The sequence below is a fragment of the Protopterus annectens genome, chromosome 17.part0, assembly GCF_019279795.1.
Source record: "Protopterus annectens isolate FY-2018-M chromosome 17.part0, PAN1.0, whole genome shotgun sequence".
In the NCBI taxonomy this organism is placed as follows: Eukaryota; Metazoa; Chordata; order Ceratodontiformes; family Protopteridae; genus Protopterus; species Protopterus annectens.
The window spans coordinates 553,888,440-553,916,409 of record NC_056751.1 but is presented as its reverse complement, the minus strand read 5'-3'; the positions used below and the strand labels follow the sequence as shown (position 1 = coordinate 553,916,409).

Sequence of the window (27,970 nt, the reverse complement as noted above, 5' to 3'; positions counted from 1 at the left end):
GTTGGCAGCAGCGTTGCTGATTCTAGCTTTGACCTACTTATTCAGGCTTCCCTTCTCAACTGCCCCTCCCAGATACTTGAAGCTGTTAACTTGTTCCACTACTCCCCCTTCTGTCAGTTTTTGGCTGATACTGTTTCCTCTGTTTGATGCCATGACAACTGTCTTGTCTTTTCTCACCTTATTCCCATGTACCTTCTATTCCCTATCATTTGATGAAGTTTCCTGTCTTGTCTTTTCTCACCTTATTCCCATGTACCTTCAATTTTGCATTAATTTCCCTATCATTTGATGAAGTTTCCTGTCTTGTCTTTTCTCACCTTATTCCCATGTACCTTCAATTTTGCATTCTATTCCCTATCATTTGATGAAGTTTCCTGTCTTGTCTTTTCTCACCTTATTCCCATGTACCTTCTATTCCCTGTCATTTGATGAAGTTTCCTGTCTTGTCTTTTCTCACTTTATTCCCATGTACCTTCAATTTTGCATTCTGTTCCCTATCATTTGATGAAGTTTCCTGTCTTGTCTTTTCTTACCTTATTCCCATGTACCTTCTATTCCCTATCATTTGATGAAGTTTCCTGTCTTGTCTTTTCTCACCTTATTCCCATGTACCTTCAAATTTGCATTCTATTCCCTATCATTTGATGAAGTTTCCTGTCTTGTCTTTTCTCACCTTATTCCCATGTACCTTCTATTCCCTATCATTTGATGAAATTTCCTGTCTTGTCTTTTCTCACCTTATTCCCATGTACCTTCAATTTTGCAGTCTATTCCCCATCATTTGATGAAGTTTCCTGTCTTTTCTTTTCTCACCTTATTCCCATATACCTTCAGTTTTGCAATCTATTCCCCTATCATTTGATGAAGTTTCCTGTCTTGTCTTTTCTCACCTTATTCCCCTGTACCTTCAGTTTTGCAATCTATTCCCCTATCATTTGATGAAGTTTCCTGTCTTTTCTCACCTTATTCCCATGTACTTTCAGTTTTGCAATCTATTCCCCTATCATTTGATGAAGTTTCCTGTCTTGTCTTTTCTCACCTTATTCCCATGTGCCTTCAGTTTTGCAATCTATTCCCCTATCATTTGATGAAGTTTCCTGTCTTGTCTTTTCTCACCTTATTCCCATGTACCTTCAGTTTTGCAATCTATTCCCCTATCATTTGATGAAGTTTCCTGTCTTGGCTTTTCTCACCTTATTCCCCTGTACCTTCAGTTTTGCAATCTATTCCCCTATCATTTGCTGAAGTTTCTATGCAGAGTTTGCTTGCAATGCCACGTCATGTGCATAAAGAAGCTTCATGGATCTGTCCCCGCTCCTACCCATTTGCTAATATAATCTGTCACCAGTATGAACAACAGTGGGCTCAGAGATGAACCCTGATGACACCCACTCATACTGGGAACCCCTCTGTGAGTCTGAACACTGTTCATACTTATGTCATTGGAACCTTGTACATAGTCTGCTCTAATTCTACAAATGTTTCTGGGACTCTGAACCACCACAGGACTGCCCAAATCAACTTTTCTTGAGCCTTGTCATATGCTTTCTCCAGGCCTCAGAATGCCCAGATGGATTCATTTCCCATCTGGCGTTTCTTGACGTTGTGTCTCACTGCGAACATTGACTCAGTAGTGCTGCATTGCGATCTAAATCTGCACTACTCATTGCCCTCTTACTTTGTCCTGCTCTACATATTCATTTATAAATCACGCTCTATAACTTTCATGCAGTGTGACTGGAGTTTGATACCTCTATAATGCCCACAGTTGTGAATGTGCCCTTTGTTCTTGTACACTTGCACTGGTGTACTTATTTTCCAGTCATCTGGGATACAGCTTTCTGTTCATACTGCTGTGAGTATCCTCAGGAGCCATTTCTGTCCTAAGTCTTACAACATCTTGGTCATATTTGCTGTGGCCTCATCTGAGCCTCCTGCTTTCCTTGACTTCATTTTGCTGTCCTTGCTTCTTCTAGGGTGGCCTTCTCTTCTTTCATCATTGGCTGTGTTTGGGACAGTACAACTTGTGTGGGGTTTTCTTCATTCAGGAGTTGCTGGAAGTATCCATTCCATCTGCCTTTGATGTCATGTGGACTGTTGAGCAGGTTGTTGCTGGCATCCCTAATGAAGGTTTTCTTATGACTGTCTTCTTTATCTTTTTTGTCTTTGCCTTGCAGCCTGATATATTTCCTTTGTGCCACGTGAAGAGTCACTTTTCTGAAGCTGGTAGAATGTCTCTGATGTTTTGTTCTTTGCTATTGCAATGGGTCTCTTAGCCTCTTTGTTAGCCAGTCAGTATTTCTTCTTAGCCTAGTTCATCTGTTCTGTATCCCACTTTTTTCCTGAAGTCTTTCTTTCTTTTGATGACTTCCTGGACTACTGCATTCCACCACTGATTTTCCTATGTACCTTATTTCCATACCTGTCTCAACAGCGTATCTGTTTTGTAGCCCACACTTATGCTGTTTTGAGGCACTAGAAATTCTTCTTCAGCTCCACCTATTTCCTTTTCATCCTGAGGTGCTAGAGCCTTGAGTATCCCCTTTAACGCTTATGCTTTCTCTTCAGTCAACTTTCACATTGTCAGTCTAGTTTCTGTTGACCTTAGATACTTATCTGACAAATGATTACTGCTGATTGTGGCAACCATTTGTTTATTCTGTGGGCTTGTTGTTTCACTGAGGATGACTTTGCAACTGATTCTACTCCAGTGCCATTTTCTTACTAGGAGGAAGTGTACCTGAGTTTCATGTTGGCCATTCTTGTATATGATCTTGTGACTGTTTCTTGCTGAACCATGTGTTGACAACCATTAAGCCGTTTGCCAGACAAAAGTCTAGAGTGACCTCCCCTTTATTCCCGTTGACAAGACATGTGGACCTTGGCAGTCCTCATATTATACTCTGTCTGTCCCGATATGTGCATTCAACTCACACACTTTCAACACCAGTTCATGTTGTCCTGCTTTATCTAGTAGGCCTGCAACTTATGCCTGGATGTGCTCTTTTTCTTGCTTTCACAACTCTGCTGTGGAGCGTAGGCCGAGATAATGAATACTGCCCTATCCTTATACTGGTGTCTGATAGACACAACTCTGACACTAATTCTGATGACATCCTTACTGCCTTCTGAAACCACTCCCTCACTGCAATTCCCACACCATTTCTAGTCTGTCCTTTCCTTCCTTCAGAGGTCATGGAGTTAAAAAAAAAAACAGTGGAGGAGTTCACAAATGCATGGAACAAATGTAATTCTGAGTACTTATCTCTCATTTTGCAAGAGGCTGTTGTTTGCCTGGTTTGCTTTTGTATGCATACAGCCTTTACCCTTGTCCTTGCTGCTGGGTTTTGTCTGAAAAGGCTCTACAAGACCAGTACACCTATCTGATTTTATCAAATAATTGTCAGGATAAAACTTTTAAGAAAGCTGAGTGAGTTTAATGTGTATTGTGTACTCTTCTTGAAGTTTTTCTGTGGTCAACAACAAAAGGACTCCAGCTTCACCGACTGAGTTAAATTGGTTGGGGGGGGGGGTACCCTGGTTTCCCTCCAAAAACATGCTAGTTGACTATGTGCACAGAATATGTCCAAATGTATGTTGCACTTGCCCTTCCTGTTGAGGTCTTGGTTGTGGCTAAAAATGGATTGAAAAGGACCAGTTCATTTACCCAGTTAATAAATAAGTTAAAAATTAATACAAGATAAAAATAATTAGTTTCCAGTGTTATACAAAAAATGTAGATTTGTTATTGAGATCCAAGAGATTTTATTACATTTACATGTACTGCAGTGATTATAAACAAAAAAAGCATGTGGAACTATTGAATGAAAGTAAGCCATTTAAAAACGTAACAAGAAACACAATCACGTTGCTGTGCTGTTCATGGAGTTGCAAACAGAAGACATTATATCGTAGTTCTACATGTATATGTGTGTGTGTGTGTGTGTGTGTGTGTGTGTAAAAATCAGTTTTAGTAGTTATTTAAATGTTGCATTGTTTTTTCCTAGAACTGCATATAGTCTGTGAGATATGTTAATTCTTATTTGTGCAAATATAACACCAGCATAAATACACATTTGCATTGTTCATTTTTAATTTCTGTATATTTTATATTCAGTTGGCAACATTACTGACTTTTATTCAAACCGGAAATACTTTTATTTATTTATTTTTTTTTTACCAAGAACACTGCAATGGTTGCACATTCTTTTGTTGTGTCACATATAGTGCAACTTGTAAGGTTATGTCCATGTATAGTAAGGATTGCTGCAGTTGCTTAGCCTTGCTTAGCCGATATTCAACACTGAAAATGTTTTTGCTTTACCCTAATCTAGTTTTTTCCTTACTATTAGGCTTCTGAGGGTATTGTCAACAGTTTTTTCCTAATCGTTTAATTTTTCTCCCATATCCTGTAGGATTCCCCTGTATAAGTTCCAGTCGATAAGAAGAACAATGACTGAAGCAGCTGGTGACCTTGAAAAGCTGATGGCTGGAAAGGACTACACAAAACATAAATTGAGCTCCTCTTCCAATGGTGGACCAACCCCAGAGATTCTAAAGAATTACATGGATGTGAGTAATTTGATCCTGCTACTTTGCAGCGTACAACAGTATGTCAGTATCTGTTGGACTTACAGTTTAATCACTGGGGCTGTCATCTTTTTTTTTTCAGTTATTTTAACACTCTTGGCATCATTTTTCCAAAAGGATTATAGAATAGGCAAGTGAAAAAGCATGAACTGTGGGTTTGTTTGTGATCCCTGATTCCCTTAGCCCCCAGTCACCAATGCCAGTGTGACTCCATGTAACCCAGTGGGATAGGGAGGATGCCTGTCTTAACTTCATATCTTGATTGTGAGGTCAGGAAGTGGGGATTTGGGAGCCTTTTAGGCTGTTACATTTGTGTGGAGGAAGGTTTCTTAAGAGATGCATCTTAGCCCCTTTCCCCTTCGCAGTGTATACAGTTCAGTCTTACCCATACATCATATTCTGTACTGCAACAGCAACTTTGCTGTTGGGCTGCATATTCTTTAGTTGCCATGTGTTATGTCCTGTTTTTTTTTTTTTTTTTACCATGTAAGGCTGCTGCTGCAGTGGTATTTCCTTTATCAAGGAAGGGGAACCAGCCTCTGTTCACCCAATGAAATTGTCCTGCTACTCAGAGTGGCTATTCAGCCCTTGGACATGCTTCGCTTGTCAGTGACATTGACTCTGTGGCACAAAAGGATCACATTCCTGACAGTGACCCATTATAGTGCTTTATTTGATTACAGATTAATGCTTAGGGACCAGGTGTTTTCTCTTTGTTGTATGGCCATCCTGTTTCCATCTCTGGATTATTTCATTTATCATGAATTTAATCATCTCATCTTTTTATTGCAAATGTCTTTACTTGGGGTTTGTAGACACGGAACTTGATCAGTTGCAGCTTGTGGGGAGTCCTGCAGCATGGTTATTTATGAGTACTTCTTTGTACCAATATATTATACCAGTTCTGTGGAGCCTACACTGGCTTCCAGTCATATTTGTACTACCTGAAAGGTATGAGTTTAGTTAGCCATACATGATTTTGGTATCCCTTATCTGAAAAAGTTCTTAGTTCTATACTATCTTGTAAGATATTTATGTTCCTCTTGCCGGGGTTGTTTGAGATACTTAGATTCAACTTGGAAGTCTCTAGCATGCGTGCCTTTTTCCAACAGCTACCATGTCAACGGAATATTTTTCAGTGGCTGAATCTCCCAAATGACCTGGATTCAAAAGGTCATTGAAGGTCTACTTTTATAAGCTTTCATTTTAGCTTACATTTCCATTTTTATTATTGAACTTAACTTCAATGCAAAGCATTTGGTTTATTGTGTTTTAACTCTATTCATTTTGTAATAGTATGAAACTGTATTTGCATTCTAATAGACCAGAATTTGAAAGGAGGGTGGAGGTCAGCAGCCAAAGCCAATTCACCCATTTTTAGGGGAGGATGGGGGTCCAACTTGCTTCTTTCCCAGCACTTATTGCAAACATTTATGAATATAGCATGCAGCATATGGGCTTTGCAAAACTGCTTTAACATGATAGTCTTCACTGGCCATGTGCAGAAAAAGGTATATCAGGCCCTCTTGACTACAAGCTAGTGCATCAGCCACTGTGGTGAGGTTTGGACAGGAAAATCTGTCATAGCTTCATGGATGATGGTCATGCAGCCAGCAGCTCTGACCTTGGGATGGGAAACAATTAGCCGTGGCCTCGGTCATAGTGGCAAAGCAAGATGGTTGGCAGGAATAGTAGAGCATAAAAACTAATGTCTTTTGGCTTTTCCCGGTTAGGGGTCACCACAGTGGAACTCTGGTCTGCTAATGATTGGCATAGAGCAAAAAAATATAAAATGGAAAACCATGTGCTGGTGCCTTGCTTCTGCAACAGTGGCCTAGAGGACACTTGCTGATTTAGCTTTTAGCCTTTTTATTTTGTAACTTGTTTTAAAAACTGCATAGTAGTATGCTAATGAGCATGCATTGTGGGGTTTGGGCTTAAAATAGGAAATAAAAATTGCCTGCCACCAATGGACAGCAGCACTGACCCCACCTCTTAGCCCTTAGCTCTGGAAGAATGAATGGCCAGTTGAGCAGCTGGAGGGGATAGCTTGTGTAAATGGGGATCAAAGTGGTCATTGACTGCGAGTGCAAAATAATACAACAAACCTAAAGTTGTTGACAAAGAATGCCTCCTAGAATCTTGAAGACCATTTCAAATCTGTATGATTTGCAGTGTTGCATTGTTTATGGCACTATATAATTCAGAACTCCTGTGTGCCTCCACACACTTGCTACAAGGCAGCAATACTTATTTTAACTCATTCATGTCTATAGCTTATTTTTGTATACTTCCAGTACACACCCATAGTTCCTTATGGCATCCAGACCTTTTCTAAGTCTGGCTTCTTTAAGTTAGTGGCTTACAAGAATAATAAGAAGCTTTAGAAAGTGCAAGGCATTATTAACAAAATGACACTAAGATTGTTAGTCTACGATGTCCTGCAGTTGAGAAATTAATCAGTAATTGTCACTTATTATTCATATTTCATATTTATGTTCATATTTTCATAAAGGTGAGCCCTACATGTTATTGCAAGATGTGGTGTGATATGTCATGGTGGGTGATTCCAATAATCATTGTCAATGTCCATTTATATCATACTCCTGAAATATTGCTAGTTATTTGTTAGTAATTATGAAAAGAAATAATATTTCCATATATAAGTAAAGAAACAGTGAACGGCTCCCAGCAAAAAACTAGAAACTAAATAAAGCACCTGCAGGAACCTGCACAACAGTCACTACTCAGATGACTGGATACAATTAATAAACACACTTTCCACACCATAACTGTTTTGCTAAGCGCTTTCATTCTTTTTAATTAGAACTTTATCAGAGCTAAAAACAATCAAACCACATGGTTTACATACTTTATTCAAAATTAGTCACATGGTTCAAGCAAAAATGATAAGTCAAACTATTGAAGCCAATAACAATATTTGCGCACAAAGTTTAAAACAATAAACACACAAAGATTAGTTAAATACAAAAATCAACATAGACACTGTAATTTTAATAGACACTTGATGCTGGTATTCTTATTTAACCAGGTAAATTATATGCCTGCAAATAAATCTACCAATTAAATTCTTTTACTTCCAGAAAATGGTTAATATCGCTACTAAAGGGACTCTGTGTGATAAAATCCACTACAAAAAAATACAAATTTCTTGAAATTAATACAAATAGACGAATGCTTGGCCATAACGTTTGTGAAATCTTTCTTCTTTGTGGCAAGAATATGCTCATATATTCTTTTTCATAACTTTTATTTGTCTTGCCAACATAAAACACTCACATGATTCGCAAATGGCCAAACAGATTATAAAAGCGGAATTTTACATAAACCTACTTTTAACCCAAATCTGCAACAGTAATAATGAGCGGTTCTTATCCTTGGGCTCCCCACTGAAGGATGACTTCTTTGCGATTATTGCATTTAAAGATGGGGCACTTCAGACAGGAAGCCAAGGAACATCCTAATTCCCATAAAAGGTACTTGGAAATTCTGCAGACTGAAGAACCCCGTTTAACTGTCATTCTTCCAGTTATGCAAGCATTTGAGATCATCTTGTTAGAATTTGATTCCCAGCCACCAGCACCCAGGAAATCAGTTTTCTTCCCAGTAGAAGACATTTAAATATTTATATAAGTATTCAGCATCTGATCCTGCTGTGATTTTGCTGGACAAGGCTAGATGAAATTTTGAAAATGTACCTAATTTGTGGACAACTGATTAAGTTTTTATTTATTTTAAATCTTGAGCCATTTCTTCATTTAATACTACACAAACGTTATACTGGTCCAAAACAAAAAGTGAAAATGAACCAAACAGACAGTAATACATAAACCTTTTTATTGTTTATCACTTTTGTCCTTAATAAAATGGCATAGCCATCATTATAGCATGAACTGCAATGCAAAAACAAATTTCTAAAATACGTTTTAAAATTAAATATTTTCTCTGTAACACTGGTGATCTAATCAGAATTTAGTGCAATTAAAACGATAATTCTCCTGGTTAATACAGTCAACAGAAGTTTTGGGTTTTCAAATGTTAACAATATCAATAGGAGGTGTTTGACTTTGAAAGACTTATGCACACTATATCTTACAGATGTTAAGGTACCCTTGCAAAAAAAAAAAGTGTAAGATGACACATTGAATCTGTTAGTTCTTTTTGTTAATTTTGCAAATAATTCACCATTTGACTAGTAGCCACTGCCAATGATTCTGCAGGATCGGGGTAATGTGACAAAACACCCATTATTAACCAAGCTGCAGAATTTTGAACAAGCTGTAAATCAGAAAGTTCAGGATCAGGCAGGCCAACATATATGACATCGCAGTACTCCAAGCAGCACTATAGGGAGCTCACAAAGGAGGTATAGTGTCCTTGGTAAGGGTGATGTTCACAGATGGAAACAGGAGGACTTGCCAACAGCTGAATTCTGATCCTTAAGGGTTAGTCTGTTAAGATTCACAGCTATATTGTACACTTTTGACACCCTTTGAAAACCTTTCTGAAGAAACCCACTGACCTGCTGTAATGACATGAAAACTATGGAGGACCGTCTTCTCCAGAGTGGGATCTGCTGCCTGGAACCACTTGTCTACAGAAACCAAAAATCTAGAAACCATTAAAAGCTTCAAAGATGCAGTTAAAGAGCATGTCTTTACTGAATCTGCCTGCAACTGCTACCATGACAATGGTTAGGTTACGTCCCATAGCATGAATAGTAGAATACATTTAATAAACCTTTCTCTGTCTCTTAATATGTCATCATATTTGCATTTATTTCATATGCATATAGAAGTTTATATATTATATGTATGATTGCGCTGTATTTTATGCATGAATTAATTTACATTTTATATAAATTTTTTTTCTAAATACACCCTGACTGGATCTTTTAATCCTATCCTGTCTACATTCAATCTTACCATTATGTTCTGAATGTTGCTATGTACTCATTTTGTATGTAATATTGTTCTTTGAAAGACCGTGATGTATTTTCTGCTCTATAAGCTCCTGTCATGCTTGCAAAGGGTCAATAGACCAGTCCTCTTACTCAGTGAGCAAATAGTAAATAAATAAACTGTAGCATAACAGGAAATCTAATAATGTAGCTCTACACCAAGAAATGTTGACTGAATGCTAATTCATATCACCACGGGCTTATGAATTGCACAGAAATGTACTTGCTTACAAATTATGGGAGCAAACGTATAGTATTTTGGAGTTGGTGTGCTTCAAAGTATAACGTTTCTTGTATTGTGTGCATTTATTGCAACTGTCTGTGTGTTCTGGGCTTAATTCAAAAGTGTTGCAGTGTACAAATTACCTTGCTAGAAAATTTTTTAAGATTAACTACATATCAGATTTTAATTTTGCCTTACATTAAATGGGAATCTTTTTGGAAGATGTCTACTTGGCAGGGTGATAGAAAAGGTTAAGGCTATGACCTGTTAACTTCATACAGTTATGTTACATATCATAACTTCATACAGTTTTCCTGGGCTAGATCCTTTTATTCTGTCTTTACTTACTGCACGACTTTGATCATGTCACTTAACCACATTTAATAAAAAGGCACTTTAAGTAAAAATAGAAACAATATTTTGTCTACTAAGGACAGAATGGAACAGCTTCCATTAAAAGGCAGTAGAATGATGAACTGCATCTGTGCATGGTGGAAGGGTAACTCAGTTATGCATGGGGTTGAAGGTAGGGCAGTTTAGGTGAGGGGGTGAGATTTTGTGGTGCTGCTTGTCTAGGAATAACATCTTATTCATTAGATAAGACATAAGGCAGATTGCGTGAAAGAATACAGCCACTGTACCCAACCTTAGCCAGAAGGCTGACAAGGAAAGTAAGCAGTGCAGTTTGTTTTTGATTTTCTGCATTGTTACTGCTGTGTGGATTTAGGTGTGTAATAATTTCTTTCACATCTGTGCAATTGTTACTGCTGTTTCAGTGTCAGTTACAAACTTACAAACAGCATATGTAATAAGTACATAATATTACCATCCTGTCAGTTCCTTTTTGTGCCGTTTTCTGCATGGCAGCTATTTTCAGCATAGTTAACCTCCTTGTCATAACCTCTCTGTTTGTATCAGCTACACCTGGCTTGTTTTTGTCTGTTTCTCCTTTACTTTTATAAGGAGAAACTGAACTAACTAGGAAGTTCACATTTTACAAACCTTGCCCAATAAAAAAGCTTTTCATTCTGAGTAGTTAACAAAACAGACATGTATATAATTGGTTAATTTCACAAGGATATTCACATGTGACTGGGCAATATGGCAGCTCCTGTGCTGCTGTATTTGGTGATGCAATGTGGTTGTACCACTGTATTCAGTGGTTTCTTTAATTGGAATGTAATCCACCAAACCTGACAGCCATGCATAATACACTAAATGGATTTGAACGAAATGTACTACATTATCAGTTCTGGGGCATTACTTTTGGAGTTAAACACTTAAATGTATTTATTTTGTAAGATATTTATTTTGGAAAGTTTCTTTGAAGGTACTATTCTGAATCTGCTGATGCTACACCAGGTCGGGGATTTCTTTGCTTTGTCTGAGTTTAAACTTGGATGCTTATTTTTTCTTTCTTTCTTTCATTGACTCACTTATTAAGGCATGGCGACCACATTTTAGCTTTAGAGTACTTTTTCTTGAGAGCCAGAAGAATGAAGCAGTTAACTGTGACCAGATACTATGTGGTACTCATTTTATTTCACAATCTAATCTTTGACTTCCTTTTTGAATTCGCTACATTATGAGAAAGCAAACGTTTAAGAATTTTTACTTACCTTCCCATTTTATGGTGTCACTAGGAATGCTTTGTTCATTAGTCTAACTTTAAGATAGAAGCAGCTTGACTTGCTACCTTCATATGATTTGTCTCCCGATGCATGCTCTGCTTCCAGAGTACAAGATTAACGGCCATATTTCTTGACCAGGAGGGATAAAGGAAATATTGTGCTCACTATGTACGTCACAAAACAAGCTGCAAGGAACCAAGCAGCAGAGTATTTTACATAATAACTTTTGTTCTGTTTTTGTAGGCACAGTACTACGGAGAAATTGGCATCGGCACTCCTCCTCAGCCTTTCACTGTTATCTTCGATACAGGATCCTCCAACCTTTGGGTTCCCTCCATCCACTGCTCCCTGTCAGATATTGCTTGTTGTAAGTATATACTGTTGTATAGCTGTCTTAAAGAATGAACTGCTGCTTGAAAGTGAGATGGTAACCATGCTGAGGTTTTCACACATTTTATACAATTGTAATACATTGTGTATCTCCTCCTAAAGTTCTGTAAGTGTCATTTTTCTTGCTTCTTTAGCCTCTTGGCTACTTTGCCAGCCCTTCAAACATTGGTGGTCATTTGTCAATGTTTGGCAGAATCTAAACAATTTTAATGCTTTTGGAGCCTGTTTTGATATGTTTCTGTTTAACATAAGAATCTACTTATGGTGTTTTGGACATCGTTTGGAGGTGGCTTGTAATAACAGGCAATATATATATATATATATATATATATATATATATATATATATATATATATATATATATATATATATATATATATATATATAGAGAGAGAGAGAGAGAGAGAGCAAAAATATTTTATACATGCTTTGTTGATTGGATTAGTACTGCTAAGCTAGTGGTCTATTTCAAGAGACAGATTTTATTTGTGGTTATTTTGTGTGAGGCCTTCACAGCCAATGGAGGTATACCCCATTAGACGAAACACGTTCTAGTGAGATAGCTTGTGTAAAATATGTGCTGAAACTAGTGTCTGTGGCATTTTAGAAACTCAGTAGACACAATCCATGTTTACCTTTTATGTTACTATTTCAATGTTATAATAGCAGCATCCACACTGAAAGTGTGTTTAGACTGTGCGATGACCCGCCATTGGAACAGTAATCAAGAAGCCTCAATCCTCACCACTGACAACAGTGGGGGATGTCACATTTGGTGGGCAGTGGTGGGATATCCACATCACATATTGGGATTCAGTGGTGTGGATATTGAACTCCTGTAGCCTGTAAACAGTGGTCACTAAAGAAGGTGCTTGTACTCTCAAGCAGCCACATGGTAGACATTCAGCATTTCATATCACAATTTTGTGTTTTTCGGCTTTTCCCGGTTAGGGGTCACCACAGCAGAACTCCTGTCCGCTAATGATTGGTAGTTGATTTTTACATGTTGAGTTACCAGCCCTGACACACAACCTTCAACGAAGGCATGCCCACGCAGAAGACGCTCTAGCTGAGAATCGAACCGGACAGCGTCTTACTGTGAGGCAACAATGCTACCGCAGCACCACGACTGCGGGTAATAGTTTTGTTTATTTTTTGTTAGTCAGGGAGAGTAGGCAAGGATGTCAGCAGAGGATTATGGCAAGCTGACAGGGAGCCAGTTGGCTGATATGTGCCAAGCCAAAGGACTGGTGCCTGCCAACTGACTAAAGTGGAAATGGTTGCAGCCTTAGTCACAGCTGCATCACAGACCAGGAAACAGAGAGACATCAAGACTGGCCTTGGGGTTGTACAACTCTCAGAAAGTGGACAGTTCAACTTTGCCTCGGAGGACTTAAAAATCCATCTGGAGTTAAAGAGACTTAAACTGGGGGCCAAACATTTGGAAATAGAATCAGCAGAGAGACTGCGGTGTTTGGAGGTCGAAGCAGAATCAGCAGAGAGACTGTAGCATTTGGAAGGCATTCAGGCATGGCCTGCTCCTTGTACCAAAAAGCAGGTGAGGACATTCTTAGGGACAGCAGGGTATTACAGAAAATTTGTCCCCAGTTATAGTAAGTATCATAGTTACTCCACTCACAGACCTGACAAGGAAAAACAGGTTAGATAAGGTAGTGTGGACCCCAGCATTTGAGCAGGCATTCCAGAAGATTAAAGGAGCTTAGGGAGGACCCTCTGTGTTAGCCAGTCGAGATTATAACAAAGAATTTGTTGTGCAAGTGGATGCTTCAAACCATGAGGCGGGGGCTGTACTCAGCCAGGTTTCCTCAGAGAGAGAAGAGCACCCAGTGGTATATCTCAGCAGTAGGCTCCAACTCATGGAGGAATGCTGTGCAGCTGTAGAAAAGGAATGTCTAGCCATAGTATGGGCACTGCAAAACTTCAGCCTTATCTGTAAACAAGGAAATTAACTGTAGTTACAGACTACAATCCCTTAACAAAGCTACAGTGAGCCAGCCAGCAAAATACCAAGTTACTAAGGTGGAACCTAGGGTATCAGGCATATGATATGATAGTGCAGTACTGCAGTGGGGTTAGCAATGCCAATGCAGATGGGCTTTCAAGACAGGGAATGGGGTAGTGTATTCCCAGATAGGTTCATCCCTCTCACGTAACGTTTCTCAAGGGTCACTTGAAAAACTAGCTTGAATCTTCAAAGGGAGGAAGAAGTGTGACAAAAGGGGATATTACCAGCACAGCTAGCTGGAATTTTGTAAATAATTATATGTCACTGGTGAATATTGAAATGATTTATACAAAATGCTTGTATTACAAATATATTAGAACTGTATGTCATGTTTATGTCAAACTGCTTGTACAGATGTGTGTGTTCAATCCAGATGTAGCAGTGTTTGGGAGTTATACTGGAGGAGATGGTCAGTAGATCATCTTCAGTAATTAACCTCCTCATTTGGAGTTGTTCTTAGGTAATGAAACTGGATGGCTAACTGTTTCCTATCTATCCCCTTCTCAGCTCTTGCCTCCTTAAGAGATGTTTCCATGCATGTCTGGGGTAGTCAGAGATGTATCCAAAAAGACATTATTTTCTAGATCTGAAAGGACCCTGATTAATGTTCATTTACATGTAGAAGTTTTGACCATTTCTAATGACCTCAATCAACATTGGCTTTAATTTTTAAAACGCACACAAAAGCAGGCTACTTCTTGTAATTTCTTCATTTCAGCATAGTGTTGGACACATGAGCATGTAGCCCCCCTCCCCTCTACTGACTAAGACTCCAAAACATTGGTAAAAGTTTTAAATTATGATACACATAAGTTTGAGACCCAGAATTATGAGACTGAATGTGCAAAAATAGGGATTTATGTATACTAAGTCTGAGAACACTGTGCTTGTTGTATTCCCTTTTCTCTGAGGTATGACAAACTCAGAGTTTATATATATATATATATATATATATATATATATATATATATATATATATATATATATATATATATAGTCTTCTATTCCCATGTTGCCGTATTCTGCATATGGGTTTACTTCTCTAGTCTAGTCAAGCAATACTAATTTTTAGAATGACTGAAAAGGTCCCCCAATGGGGTACTTATCTTATGAAACAAATCCAATGTCAGCAGTAGCAGAAACACCTGGTGTGCGACTGGCGGCTGAAAAGTTCTGAGGGCTGGTGCTTGCCAACGTCACCTTTATGGCCCTTGTACTCTCAGCCACTTCAGACGTCTCACGCACCTTAGAGGGACTGAAAGCGTTTGGATACTGGCCGTACATATGTGAGACTAGAGGAGTAAACCCATATGCAGAATACTGCGACAAGGAACAGAAGGACATCTATGGTTATGGCAAGATTTTACACAACTTTTCTATAAATGTGTATGTGTGTATGGGCCACTGCATTATGTGAAATGCCATTTCTTCAACAAGTGCAAGGGGTGCAGTTTAATGTCAGTGGTACGCATAGCTAAGAAGTGGAAATGTTGATGGTGTGTAATGTCCAGACAGGTAAGTGGGGCTGGAGGGGTGAGAGTGTTTGTGTGTGTGTGTGTGTGTGTGTGTGTGTGTGTGTGTGTGTGTGTGTGTGTGTGTGTGTGTGTGTGTGTGTGTGTGTATGAGTTTGGGTTAGGGTTGGGGATGAGTGAAGGGTAGGTGCTCTATGTTTGTGTGCGAGTTTGTGTATATAAGGGTTTAGGTCAGTGTTAGGGTTAGGGGATAGATGTAGTGTTGCTTATGTGTGCTTGTGAATGTTTGTGTGTCTGATTGTGTCTTGTGTAGTGGCAGTATTACAGGAATGTTTTTTATGAAGGTAAGGTGTAGGGTTACTGTATCCAAAATCATGCAAGTACGGAACAGGTGCACGGACAGAAATGACTGATATCCACAAAAAAAAATGGCCAGCATCCAAATGTCAGCACAAATTCTTTATTAAATGATGATAATAGCCAGACTGGGAGCAAATGTACCATACTGGTTTCAGCAATAAAGCCGAAAGATGTAGAGTTAGGGTTCAGGGAAGGGGGAGCATTAGGGTTAGGATTAGCACCCATTTCTAAGGTGGTGCAGGGAGCCAACGCTGTCACTCAGAATAAATTCATGCAATTTTCCAAAATGAATAGTTAAGATGTTTACCTCACATACGTAAGATACAGGGTTTGAGTCACACCTTTGAAAGAAAAATTGGCTAGGCTTAAAATGGCCTGCAATGGCAGTTAGCTTAGTACTTGCCTATGAACCTGTAAGTGCCCCTTAACCAGTCCATTCACTACCTGTTTTTAGAGATTCAGAATAGGTTCATAGGTTCATAGGTTCATACTAGGCTATCTGCCCTGAGGCAATTATAAGCCTAGCCCGATTCTGTATGGCTTACGCCACCCCTTGATTTGAGTATACTGTGCCCTTTAAAGTTTAGTTTACTGTGCCTCTGTCTAATAGTGACACGAGAGTAATCCCTGGGACAAACCTATGTTTCCCCCATCTACCTATCGAGATTCTTCTTGAAGAGATTCAGTGAGGTGCTCTGCCTCACATGAACTGGAATTCTATTCCAGAGCGAAGGGAGCCTCTGGGTTATGAACCTTTCCCTCCAGCAAGTTCTGTTTATTTCTGTGCTGAGGTTCAAGTCCCTCGAGCGTGTGGCTCTAAGGGGTTTAGATTTACTGAGGTGGAGCATGTCCATTAATTCTGGATTTGACATAGCTTTGTATGTCAGGCATAGATCGCCTCGAAGTAGGCGGTATGCAACTGAGTAGAGCTGGAGTTTTTTTTACCGAGCAGCATATGGCATCTGTTTGAGACCCTTGATCCTCTTGGTGAGATACTTTTGGGGTCTTTCTAATTGCTGCAGGTGTCGGCTAAGGTACATCCCAAAAGGGGCATTGTATTCTGTGATGGACCTGATGAGGGATGAATAAAGGGGTACGATTACCTCTCTTGATCTAGATGTGAAACCCTTCGTGATGAGGTGGGCTATGTAGAAGGTCTTTCTAACCACTTTGGCAATGTGGTTTTCAAAGGAGAGATTGCTATCAACTTGGGTCCCCAGGTCCCTAATAATTTCTCTGTACTTAATGGGTTTCCGCCTATGTGGTAATTTGTGGGCACATTGTTTTTGCCAAAGGGTATGACTATACATTTTTTGGCATTTAGCTTTAGACCATGGCGCTGGCACCAGTTATCTGTCTCTGTGAGACCTTTTTGAAGGATGTTTGTGTCAGCTGGAGAGTTGATTATGGCGCCCAGTTTACAGTCGTCTGCGAACTTGGTGAGCCATAGTCTTTCCACGTTTGCCTGTACCTCGGAAAAGTATATACCGAACAAAAGTGGTCCCAGGACAGAACCCTGTGGGACGTCACTTGTGACTGGTTTCGAGTCTGACATGGCTCCAGCAACTCTCACTCTGTGGTTCTGTCTTTGAGCCACTTTGTAACCCATCTTGTGACATAGGGGTTTATCTTTAAGCTGGATAGCTTATCTATGATGCCCGAGTGGGGTATTGTGTCAAATGCCTTTGCAAGGTCCAGATAGGCTGTGTGGACTACCTTCCCTTCATCTATGGCTTTGGTGACTGTTTCGAAGAAGTCAACCAGGTTCAAAAGGCAGGATCTGCCCTTGAGAAAGCCGAACTGGGTAGGATCTAGTGTCTGTAGGTCCCCAATGTCTTTGTTTATGAGCTCCATGATGATCCTCTCCATAGCCTTGCAGACTAAGCTAGTCAGGCTTATGGGGCGATAGTTTCCAGGGTCCGTAGAGGCTCCACCTTTGTGGAGTGGGACCACTGTTGCTGTACGCCATTCTGTGGGCACATATCCTGTAGTGAGGCTGAGATTGTATAGCTGTTTTATTTGAGGGATTAGTTCCTCTTGGAGTTCATGTAGGATGCAACCTGGGACGCCATCTGGTCCCGTGGAAGCAGTGTTTTTTGCTTTGGAGAGAGCAGCCTTCACCTGAGCATCAGAGATGTTTGGGAGGCAGCCCTCTGCTGGGATAGATACTTGCTCTTTGGGGTGGAGAAGTTTGCACTGAACCTGTCTGCCAGGATATTGGTGATGTCTGTGGGTTCAGTGTATTTTTTGTTGTTTAGAATCAACTCAGAACAAGTATGGGAGTTGCATCCCAGGTTTCTAACATAACTGAAAAAAGCCTTATGATTGTCTTTGGTGTCCTGTGCAAATTTTCTCTCGAAGCTGGCCTTGGAGGATTTTATGAGGGATCGTAATTTTTTGCTAGTACTGATCAGAGATGCCTTCCCTATTAGGGATTTTGCTCTATCATGTAGTAGGTTCCTTCTTCTGTTGTACAGTTTATTTATGGCAGGGGTCCACCAGACTGGACACCTGCCTTTGGATGATTGGGTCTTGGTTTTGTTTGGGATAGCATGATCCATGTATTCCTGGAGATGTCCGTAGAATGTGTTTATATAGGATTCTGCAGTTTGGGCCGTAGTTTCCACTGGCCCTGGGGCCTTGAAGGATTCCACTACAGTTTTGAGAAGTGAAAAGTTCACTTTTGAGAAGTTTTTCACTGTGGTTTTCTGGGCTGGGGGTGGGGTCGGGATGTGGACATCCAGTGAGATTAATTTATGGTCTCATCTTACCAATGAGGGATATACTTCTGGTGTGGAGCATAGAGTCCCCATGTTGGTAATGATCAGGTCTAGTATGTTGTCCCCTCTTGTGGGAGTGGTGACTAGTTGTTCCATAGCATTTGAGTTTATAATTTCCAGGAACCTTTGGGCTAAGGTGCTGGGGCTTGAGTAGTGCTCCCAGTCAATGTTTGGGTAGTTGAAGTCGCCCAATATTATGGTGTTCGGAGAGATCTTTGTGTTCTCCAATGTTTTCAGGAAAGCCGAGTGGGATTCCTGACTTTGAGAGGGTGGTCTGTAGGATGCTATAAACTGAAAAGTAGTCTTGCCCACTGTTAGTTGCACATGGATGGTCTCTGATACTTCGTGCAATGCCACTAACCTGGAGGTGTGGATATCCTTGATAAATATGGAAACCCCCCCTCCTTTTGTGGTTCAGTCCGGGTTTTGAGGCCAAAAAGCATGATAGGAGGTATAGCCTGGTAGTGCTGGGGTGCTCTCTGGAGCCTTGAACCAGGTTTCTATCACTGCACAGATATCGATGTTCTCCATACTGAGGAGAGCTTCGAGTGCATGCATCTTGAGGTTAAGACTTCTGGCGTTTAGCAGCATTACTCTTAGTTTCTTGTTCCTTGTGCTGTCTGTGGGGGTGGGTTTGACTTTTGAGCCTTGCCCAAAAATGGCACTATGGGGGTGGCAAGAGCCTTTGCCAATATCCGAAAGCCCAGTGGTGACAGATGCAAGCCGTCCTTAGCGAAGCAATGTGGCTTGTCGAGCATGTCATCCCAGGCTGACAGACACTGGATCCCCTTTGAATGACGCCACAATTTTAGCCAATTGTTAAAATCGATCATTTTGTCTTTGTACTGTGGCATCATTCTAGGTGAGGGTAAGATGCTGCTCAAGGTCAGGGTCATACCAGCCTGGGCTACATGATCAGAGAGCTCCTCTATGTCTCTTTTCATGTAGTCCAGGGAGGTACATTTCAGGTCATTCACACCAGCATGTACAATGTCTGAGTCATATTTGTATTTGCTTTGGAGTGACCTGAGTGCTTGCGCTATGTGGCGGATCCTAGCACCCGACAGGCAGCTCACCGTGACCCTCTCTTTATTCAGCCTGGTGAGTATTGTCAGACACACTGACGTCCCAGAGTCACCTATTACAAGAGTATCAGGTGTGTTATTCAGCCTTAAGGGCTGTGGCTGCTTGGCACACTGACTTTGTGGGCTATGTGTTGTGCGTGTTTTGTTTTGAGGTAGCGTTTGCTTGGATGTCTGCTTTGGAGGTCTCTGTTGCTTAGGTAGATTTTATTTTAGAGCCTCCAAGTATGTTTTTGTGTATTTATGTGTTTGGTTCACTGATGTGGTGGGACTATGTGATACTGGAATTGTGTTGTGTGAGGTTACCTTCTCCTCCTGACTGGTTACACCAGTTTTGAGATGAGAGAGCTCAGCCTCCAGTTTGGCTAAATAGTTGCATCTCTCACATATATTTGAACCTGTTTGGAGGAGGAGAGGGTTGTCCGTGTACATGAGACAGTTGTAACATTGCCTCAAAATTCCCAGATTCACCAGCTGGACTGGAGAGGAAACCATTGACTGACCTTTGGACATGCTAGAGTAATATAGGGAAACTGAATTTAAGACGGACCAATAGGGGACAGGGTAATCGTAGAGAGTATAAGAGTAAGTAGTGCTTATGGTTTAATAGTGCTAACTTGTAGGATTACTTAATTGGACCAGTGAAGGACCTTAGAATGAGAATACGGTGTTTAAATTGAGAGATAGAGCAGTTCTATGGGAAAATAAGAGGGAATTTTACATTCCTTGAGTGTTTACATTCCTTAAATGTTCACTGCTACTTGCTGTTTTTTTTCAGGTTTGCATGACTTTTGTAAAAGAGAATACCTGTTATAGCTCCTTTGCTGTGAGAAAGTCATGCTTCCTTTGTGAAACAGACTTATTTGCTAGCCTGTTGCATCACTCTCTGCCATCAAAAACACCATTTTCAGCCATTACAGTCAAACTGAACATTACCAGATGTGGTGTTTTCCACTGCTTAGTTCAAGAATGTGTTGCCAGACATTTTTTCCTCAGCCTTTTGAATGGCAGTGCCTGCCTTCAATAAGCACTTTGTCCTTGGTGCCACTACAGGAACTAGATTTTTTTAAAGTGGGTTCTTCTCAAAGGCTCTTGCTGTAGATCCATTATTTAAGACTTTCAGATTCATACCACTGAAGACTTAATATATTGCTTCAGATTCTACATGGATATCAACCAATGTGGAGAACACCTTGAAGTACGTTATAACAAATATGGCAGTAATCAACATATTGACTCATTTGTTAAAAGACTAATACTTTTCCTGGCCAAGTGTCTGTCTCTTCTTGACCTTACCTGGCCTTTTTTTTTAATTTCTCCAAATGTTTTAGGTTTCTAATACCATGACGGGAATGGACCCCATTCCTAAGTCAAAGTACAATTAAAGTTCATGAAATTAGTATTGTTTCACTCTTTGATGTCAGCCAAAAGTGCTCTTCGCAGAACCCGCAATGTACCCAGTAATAACTCCTTCTGCAGTTCATATGGAGTTGTATGTATTGGTAACGTATCCAAATAAGATTTTAGACTCTTTTTTTATAAGACCTGTTGCAACTACTACTTTTGGAACTATTTGGGTATATTTCTTCCACATTGCTCTCATTTCTGCTTGCATATCCTGATATTTTATAACTTTATGTCGTTCTGTGCACAGGACACTGTAGTCACTGGATGTGATGATTTCAGTGATAATTGTAACTCTGGTCTTCTTTTGCTGGACCACTATATCTGATTTTCTAGCGTCTATCTTTTGAATTGTTGGTAATGGATAATCCCATGCGATATAGACCATCATTTTCTATGATGCTTTCTGGCTTATGTTTCCGGTGCTTTTCAGCCACTTCAGAACCATAATATTTGCACAATCCCCAGTGCAACAGTCTCACCACATTATTGTGCCTTTCAGTATACAGTCCTTCTGCCATTAGTATGTCACAACCAGCAACGAGGTGTGCGACTGTTTCAGTTCAGTTTCACAAAACCGACATTTGTCTGATGTCCTTCAAGAATGCAACTGCAGTCATAACATATGGGTTGTCCTGCCTCGGGCAGCCCTCGGTCGGCCGTATTCCAAAGTCTGGGTCCGACGTCGGCTGATGTCGCATTTCTCTCCGACGTCAGAGCGGCTGGAGTACATAAGCATCAGCCGATGCCATTTTCTTCAGTCTTTCTTGCCGCGCGGTGCCCAAAGCAGAAGCAGTTCGCAAGTGCCGGTCGGTCAGCTCCTGTATTCTTCGAATCCGAAGTCATCAAAAAAGCTAAGTACCCCATTGGGGACCTTTTCTTGCCTCAGCCGATGTCAGAAATTACTGAAAAAGTTAACAATTGTCTGTCTTGTGGTAAACAAATACCTCATAAGGATTTCCACTCTTACTGTCTTCCTTGCCTTGGCCCAGACCACGTCTCGGCCTGTGTCGCCTGTGCTCGCTTCAATAAGCGCACTCTTAGGTGCCGGGCGGAGTTCGCTGAAGACTTTTTCGGCGATAAATTTGCTTATACAATGCCGTCGGAACTTCCGACATCGCAGACTCCTAAGAAACGAAAAGACCGGGACCGACATCCTCGGCCCGCGTCTTCCACCGACTCCACGCCAAAACCTACCACGAGTGCTCCGGTTCCCCCTGAGACGGTTATTTCACCACTCCGAACCGAAGACACCACTTTACCGACACCTCCGATACCGGAGGCCACACCAACGCCAGTTATAGATTTGCCTCCGGATACGGAAACCAAGGAAATGCCCGAGACCATTGCTGTAGATAAGGTCACTCCTACACGTGGAGCTGCTAGGTCTCCTATGGCCATGTCTATTAAGGCCTACACACGTGCTAAGGCAGCCAGCAAGACCAAGCACCTTACTGCTAAGGCCTTACCTCAGCCTACTCCTGAAACACAAATCATGACTATGGCCGCAGACTTAATTTCCATGATTAGAGGTTCACAGGCCCATCCTGAGAGAGGATCCCAGCCTCCTCCTGATAAGAGGCCCAGGGTTGAACCCTCTGACCCTATCCCTTCAGATGAAGATTCTGAGGACTCTGTTCACTCCGATGGCCAGGAAGAGCCCTTCCAGACCTATGAGGACTCGGATGCAGAGGATTCCATCCCCTCGGCCTCCCCTCCTGAGGATATTTCTTTTGGGGAAGTTCTGCATACCATGAGGGAACAATTTAAGTGGCAAGGCCAGGAATATTCTGATTCCAGAAAGCGCCTTCGAACCTTCCTTAAAAAGCCCCAACACAGGCCCCTGGCTATACCGGCTGTGCTTAATGTTTTGGATGACCTATACTCTGACTCCAGTGTTACCCCGGATACTCTTCCTCCAGACCCAGCCTAGCCAGACAGATATTATAGGGTCCCAGAAACACGTTCTCATTTCTTTAGGGCCCATGCTGTTGATTTAGAAACTATTTCTCAGGGACCTAAAGGGGTTTCAGCATCCACCTTTAAAAATCCCTTGCCTTCCAACAGGGAAGCTAGGTCACTAGAGAGATGAGGGAAAAAGGTCTACACCTCCACTACTTTATCTATGAGAGCTCTGAATTGCCTCTTTCATATGTTTCAATATCAGGATTATCTGTTAGATGATTTACAGAAAACATTGGCCTCTCCTGAACCTTTAGACAGGAAGTCTTTGCAGGAAGCTGTACATAATTCTCAGCAAGTCAGCAATCACTTTCTGCAGTGTGGATATGATGCATTGGAAGCTTCATGTAGGGCAGCTATGACAGGGGCAGTCATTCGTAGACATGCATGGTTAAAAGAACAACCTCTACCAGATCATGTTAAGGCAAAACTTCTTGATGCACCTTTGGAAAAGAACAAGCTTTTTGGTACTAATGCTAAAGATGTGTTAAAGTCCATCGAGGAAAAAGCAAAATCAGTTCAGACGGTCAAAGATTTCCTCCAGGTTCAGCCACCCAGATTCAGCAGGAATTGGCCTTCTAAAAACTGGCCCTTTCCTAACCCTGAAAGATTTCAAAGGGGTAAAAACAGGCGTGGCCGAGGAAGAGGACAATACAGAGGTTCTTACAGGGGACGACAAGGGCAACCAGCAAACCAAAGAAGTGATACAGGGGTCTCCCCTGCCCCACAGGGACAATCTCAATGACTTTCCTCTACTACCGCTGACCAAGGAGCAAATAGAAGCTCCCTTGGGCGGAAAATTATCTCTGTTTTCAGACAATTGGCACAGATTGACAAAGGACAAATGGATTTTGGACATTATAGACCAAGGTTACAGGTTCCACTTTCATACCTTACCAAGAAAACAAGGCATGCCAAACCTACCACAAAACCAGAGGGCAGAGGCTATCAAGCAAATTTCTCTGCTTGCTCAGATCAAAGCAATAGAAAGAGTTCCACAACAAGAACAAGGCCAGGGGTTTTACTCAAGACTGTTCCTTGTTCCAAGAAAAGAAACTCAATGGAGACCAATACTGGATTTGTCCACATTAAACACTTTTCTCATAGTACCAAAGTTCAAAATGCTGACTCTACAGCAACTCCTTCCCATGCTGGGCAAGGGGTCTTGGCTGATTACTCTGGACCTCAAGGAGGCATACCTGCATGTCCCTATCAGACACAGCTGCAGAAGATACCTCAGATTTCTTGCAGGGCCAGAGCATTATCAATTCTCAGCATTGCCATTTGGCTTATCTACTGCGCCCAGAGTATTTACAAAATGCCTGGCTTCAGTAATTGCTCATTGCAGGCTCCAGGGGATCCAAATTTACCCATACCTGGACGACTGCCTCATACAAGCGGACGACAAATTGATTTTGACAAAAAACTTGAACTATGTCGTACAATTGCTACAGGCTCTGGGATACACAGTCAACTTCCAAAAGTCAAGACTTCAGCCATCCCAGCAAATTACCTTCTTAGGAGCCAATCTAGACACAGCCTCTCAAATGACTTACCTGACAGAAGACAAGCAAGAGAAGTTAACTCATTATTTCAAAGGTTTGGCAAAACTTACCCAGATGACTGCAAGGGGATTCCTACAGGCCCTGGGTTACATGGCATCCTGCATTCTCCTGGTTCCATTAGCAAGACTACACATGAGAAAGCTTCAATGGTACCTAAAATGCCTATGGTCTCAGCACAGCAACAACCTAGAGACAACCATACCGCTCATTCCATGCCTACAAAAGGAATTCCTATGGTGGGCCTCGGTAAGCCAGGCAAACACAGGAATGTCATTCAAAAAACCTCAGATAACACAGACCATGACCACAGATGCCTCAGACCTTGGATGGGGGGGCGCACATGGAGGGCAGATGTATACAAGGACAATGGTCTCCAAAGGAAACACATCTGCATATAAACCAAAAGGAAATGCTGGCAGTAATGCATGCCATCGAGGCCTTTCGACAACAACTTCAGCAAGGCCATCTACTGATACGGACAGACAACACCACTGTGATGTGGTACATAAACAAGCAAGGGGGCACCCATTCCTACCCCCTTTGCAGACTGACAATGAATCTTTGGGAAAAATCACTGAGCCTAAACATACAGTTACAATCCCAGTTTGTTCCAGGCAAAGACAATGTGCTGGCGGACAGCCTAAGCAGGAATTTCATAGATCCACACGAGTGGAGGTTACATTTGAAAATCTTCACACAACTCACCTCGACATGGGGCAGGCCAGAAGTAGACCTATTTGCCTCCCACCTCAACCATCATCTACAAAAATTCTGTTCAAGGACATACCATCCACAAGCTTGGAAAATAGATGCTCTTTCATTCAACTGGAACTTTCTAAAAATCTATGCATTCCCACCTCTGCCACTGATGACCACAGTATTACTAAAGATCAAAGCAGAGAGGCCCAAGGGGATCCTAATAGCTCCAGACTGGCCAAGACAACACTGGTACCCACTACTACGGAGCATATGTCACAACAAAAAGTGGGCCCTTCCCCAATGGCCCCTACTTTTGACTCAACACAACTTCAAAACAGTGCATCCAAACCTTCAGACACTGCAGCTAACAGCCTGGGAGATCCCATGAATAATCTCAACCTATCTCTCTCCAAGGAAGTCCAGCGGATATTAACAGAAGCTCGAAGACCATCCACCAGAAAGGTTTACTTAGCGAAATGGAAGAGATTCAGCATTTGGAATACCAGCAAGGGACATGATGCATCATTATTGAATATCCTACTCATCCTGGAATATTTGGCAGATATGCTACAGAATGGACTCTCATATTCTTCCATAAAGATACATGCTTCAGCTATTTCAGCTAGATATAATACTGATCCGCCTGTGTTTTCACATCCTTTGTTAAAGCAATTCCTCAGGGGAATCAAGAACATTAAGCCACCAAGAAAGGCTCCAGTGCCAGCTTGGGACCTCAACTTTGCCCTAGAAAAACTGACTCTACCTCCCTTTGAGCCAACAGCTTCAGTGGACTTACAATTTTTATCATGGAAGACAGCTTTCCTGTTGGCAGTTACCTCAGCAAGAAGGGTTTCGGAACTACAGGCCCTAATGGCAACACCACCATTCATAACCTTTCACAGAGACAGGGTCTCCTTAAGAACCAACCCTACTTTTATGCCAAAGGTGGTATCTAGGGTTTCTTTAAATCAAGCTATTCACCTGCCTACTTTCTTCCCCAATCCTGAGAGCAAAGGGGAAAGACTGTTGCATACCTTGGACATTCACAGACAACTTCGCTACTACCTGGACAGAACCAAGACCAGTAGGAAGTCTGATCAGCTTTTTGTAGCTTACGCCCCTGGAGTACAAGGGAAAGCAATTTCCAAACAGACTATTTCAAAATGGATTGGACATTGCATCAGATTTTGTTATTCCTTCCATGGGAAGAATGCTCCAGCCAATGTCAGACCACACTCCACCAGAGCTACAGCCACCTCTACAGCATTCTTAAGAGGGGTGCCTACAAAAGACATTCTAGAAGCTGCTACATGGAGCTCCGTGCATACATTCTCCAAACACTACAATCTCCCTTTATATTCCAGATCCAGAGCAGGCTTTGCTTCGGCAGTCCTGCAGGGTTTGATTGCCACACCATCTCTTTCCTAGAGCATTCCTCCTCCTCCAGCTAAGCTATGGTATTCAACCCATATGTTATGACTGCAGTTGCATTCTTGAAGGACATAGTACAGTTTTGTACCTACCATAAATGTAGATGTCCAATAGATATGCAACTGCAGTCGGATTTTCCCTCCCTCCATACCCCCTCTATGCCTTGGGTCCACTCCTATCCATGTTTCTCTTAGCTGGGGATATCTGTTATGGTGTATCTGTTTATTGCTTTCTTATTTGTCTGGAATCCTGTTTTTGTCTTCCAATTTGAATACAGCCTTCCTTGGAGGGCACCTGGCATCTGGGGCAAGAAACACTGAAGAAAATGGCGTCGGCTGATGCTTATGTACTCCAGCTGCTCTGACGTCGGAGAGAAATGCGACATCAGCCGACGTTGGACCCAGACTTTGGAATCCGGCCGACCGAGGGCTGCCTGAGGCAGGACAACCCATATGTTATGACTGCAGTTGCATATCTATCGGACATCTACATTTATGGTAGGTACAAAACTGTACTTTTCTCCCACATGTTCAATGGACTTTGTAAACCAGCGTATACGTAGCCCACTATCTTGAACCGCCAATGTTAACCTTTCATTGATTGGTTTGAATTCACCTCTCCTTAATCATTCCTGTGTACATTTTTGATCAACATGAGGTGCTTCCAGATGTTTTCTATACTTGCAACTATATTTATGCATTTTCCACATTTCTTGTCTTCTCATCTGATCATTCACCTTATATTCTTTCTTTTGTTTTTTGGCACATTCAGTTGCTGCTTGATTTTTATCTACTGGTTTGATTTCCAATCCTGCTTGACGCTTATGTGCTTCTGCTAGATTAAGCAGGGAAGTCATCTTAGATTTATTCTCCTCATGTTTCAAAACTTTCACTACATTTTGGGTCTTGTGAGGTCAGCAGATATGTGTGGAGTCCCACAATTGCAAATCTGTACATGTAATCAGTTTCAAGGAGGCCCATCCCTCTTTTGGAAAGGGAAATATATAATCTTGGTATGCACTGATTTTTATAGATCATTTGGTGAGCATGAAGCATCCTTCTTGTTTTAATATCTAATGTATCCAACACGTTTTGGGGCCAGTCAATCACTTCAAAACTGTAAGTTAGGACAGGAAGGGCAGTTGGTTTATAGATTGGATTTTGTTCCTAGAAGTCAGTGCTGTTTTCATGATTAATTTCAGTCTTCTAAAATATTCCTTACTAAGTTTTACTCACATTTATTTGTGTTTTATTGCTGATCCTTCATCAGTTCCCAAGTGGTTATACACTCCCTCTTGCTCAAGTTCGTTTATATTACATTCTTGTCCCAAACTGATGTTTTCCTGGTGCTGCAGTCTTTCTCCTTTAAAGGTTG

At 41.2% G+C, this 27,970-nt stretch overlaps 1 protein-coding gene across 1 annotated transcript in view; it reads left to right on the top strand.

The window, feature by feature from the left end:
* The window catches only part of CTSD (cathepsin D), a 267,770-nt gene that overhangs the window by 62,515 nt on the left and 177,285 nt on the right, over positions 1–27,970 (top strand). Inside the window, exons 2-3 of the mRNA XM_044059071.1 lie at positions 4,416–4,572; positions 11,669–11,792. Of these exons, the coding sequence (XP_043915006.1) occupies positions 4,416–4,572; positions 11,669–11,792 (281 nt within the window). The remainder of the gene's footprint in view (positions 1–4,415; positions 4,573–11,668; positions 11,793–27,970) is intronic.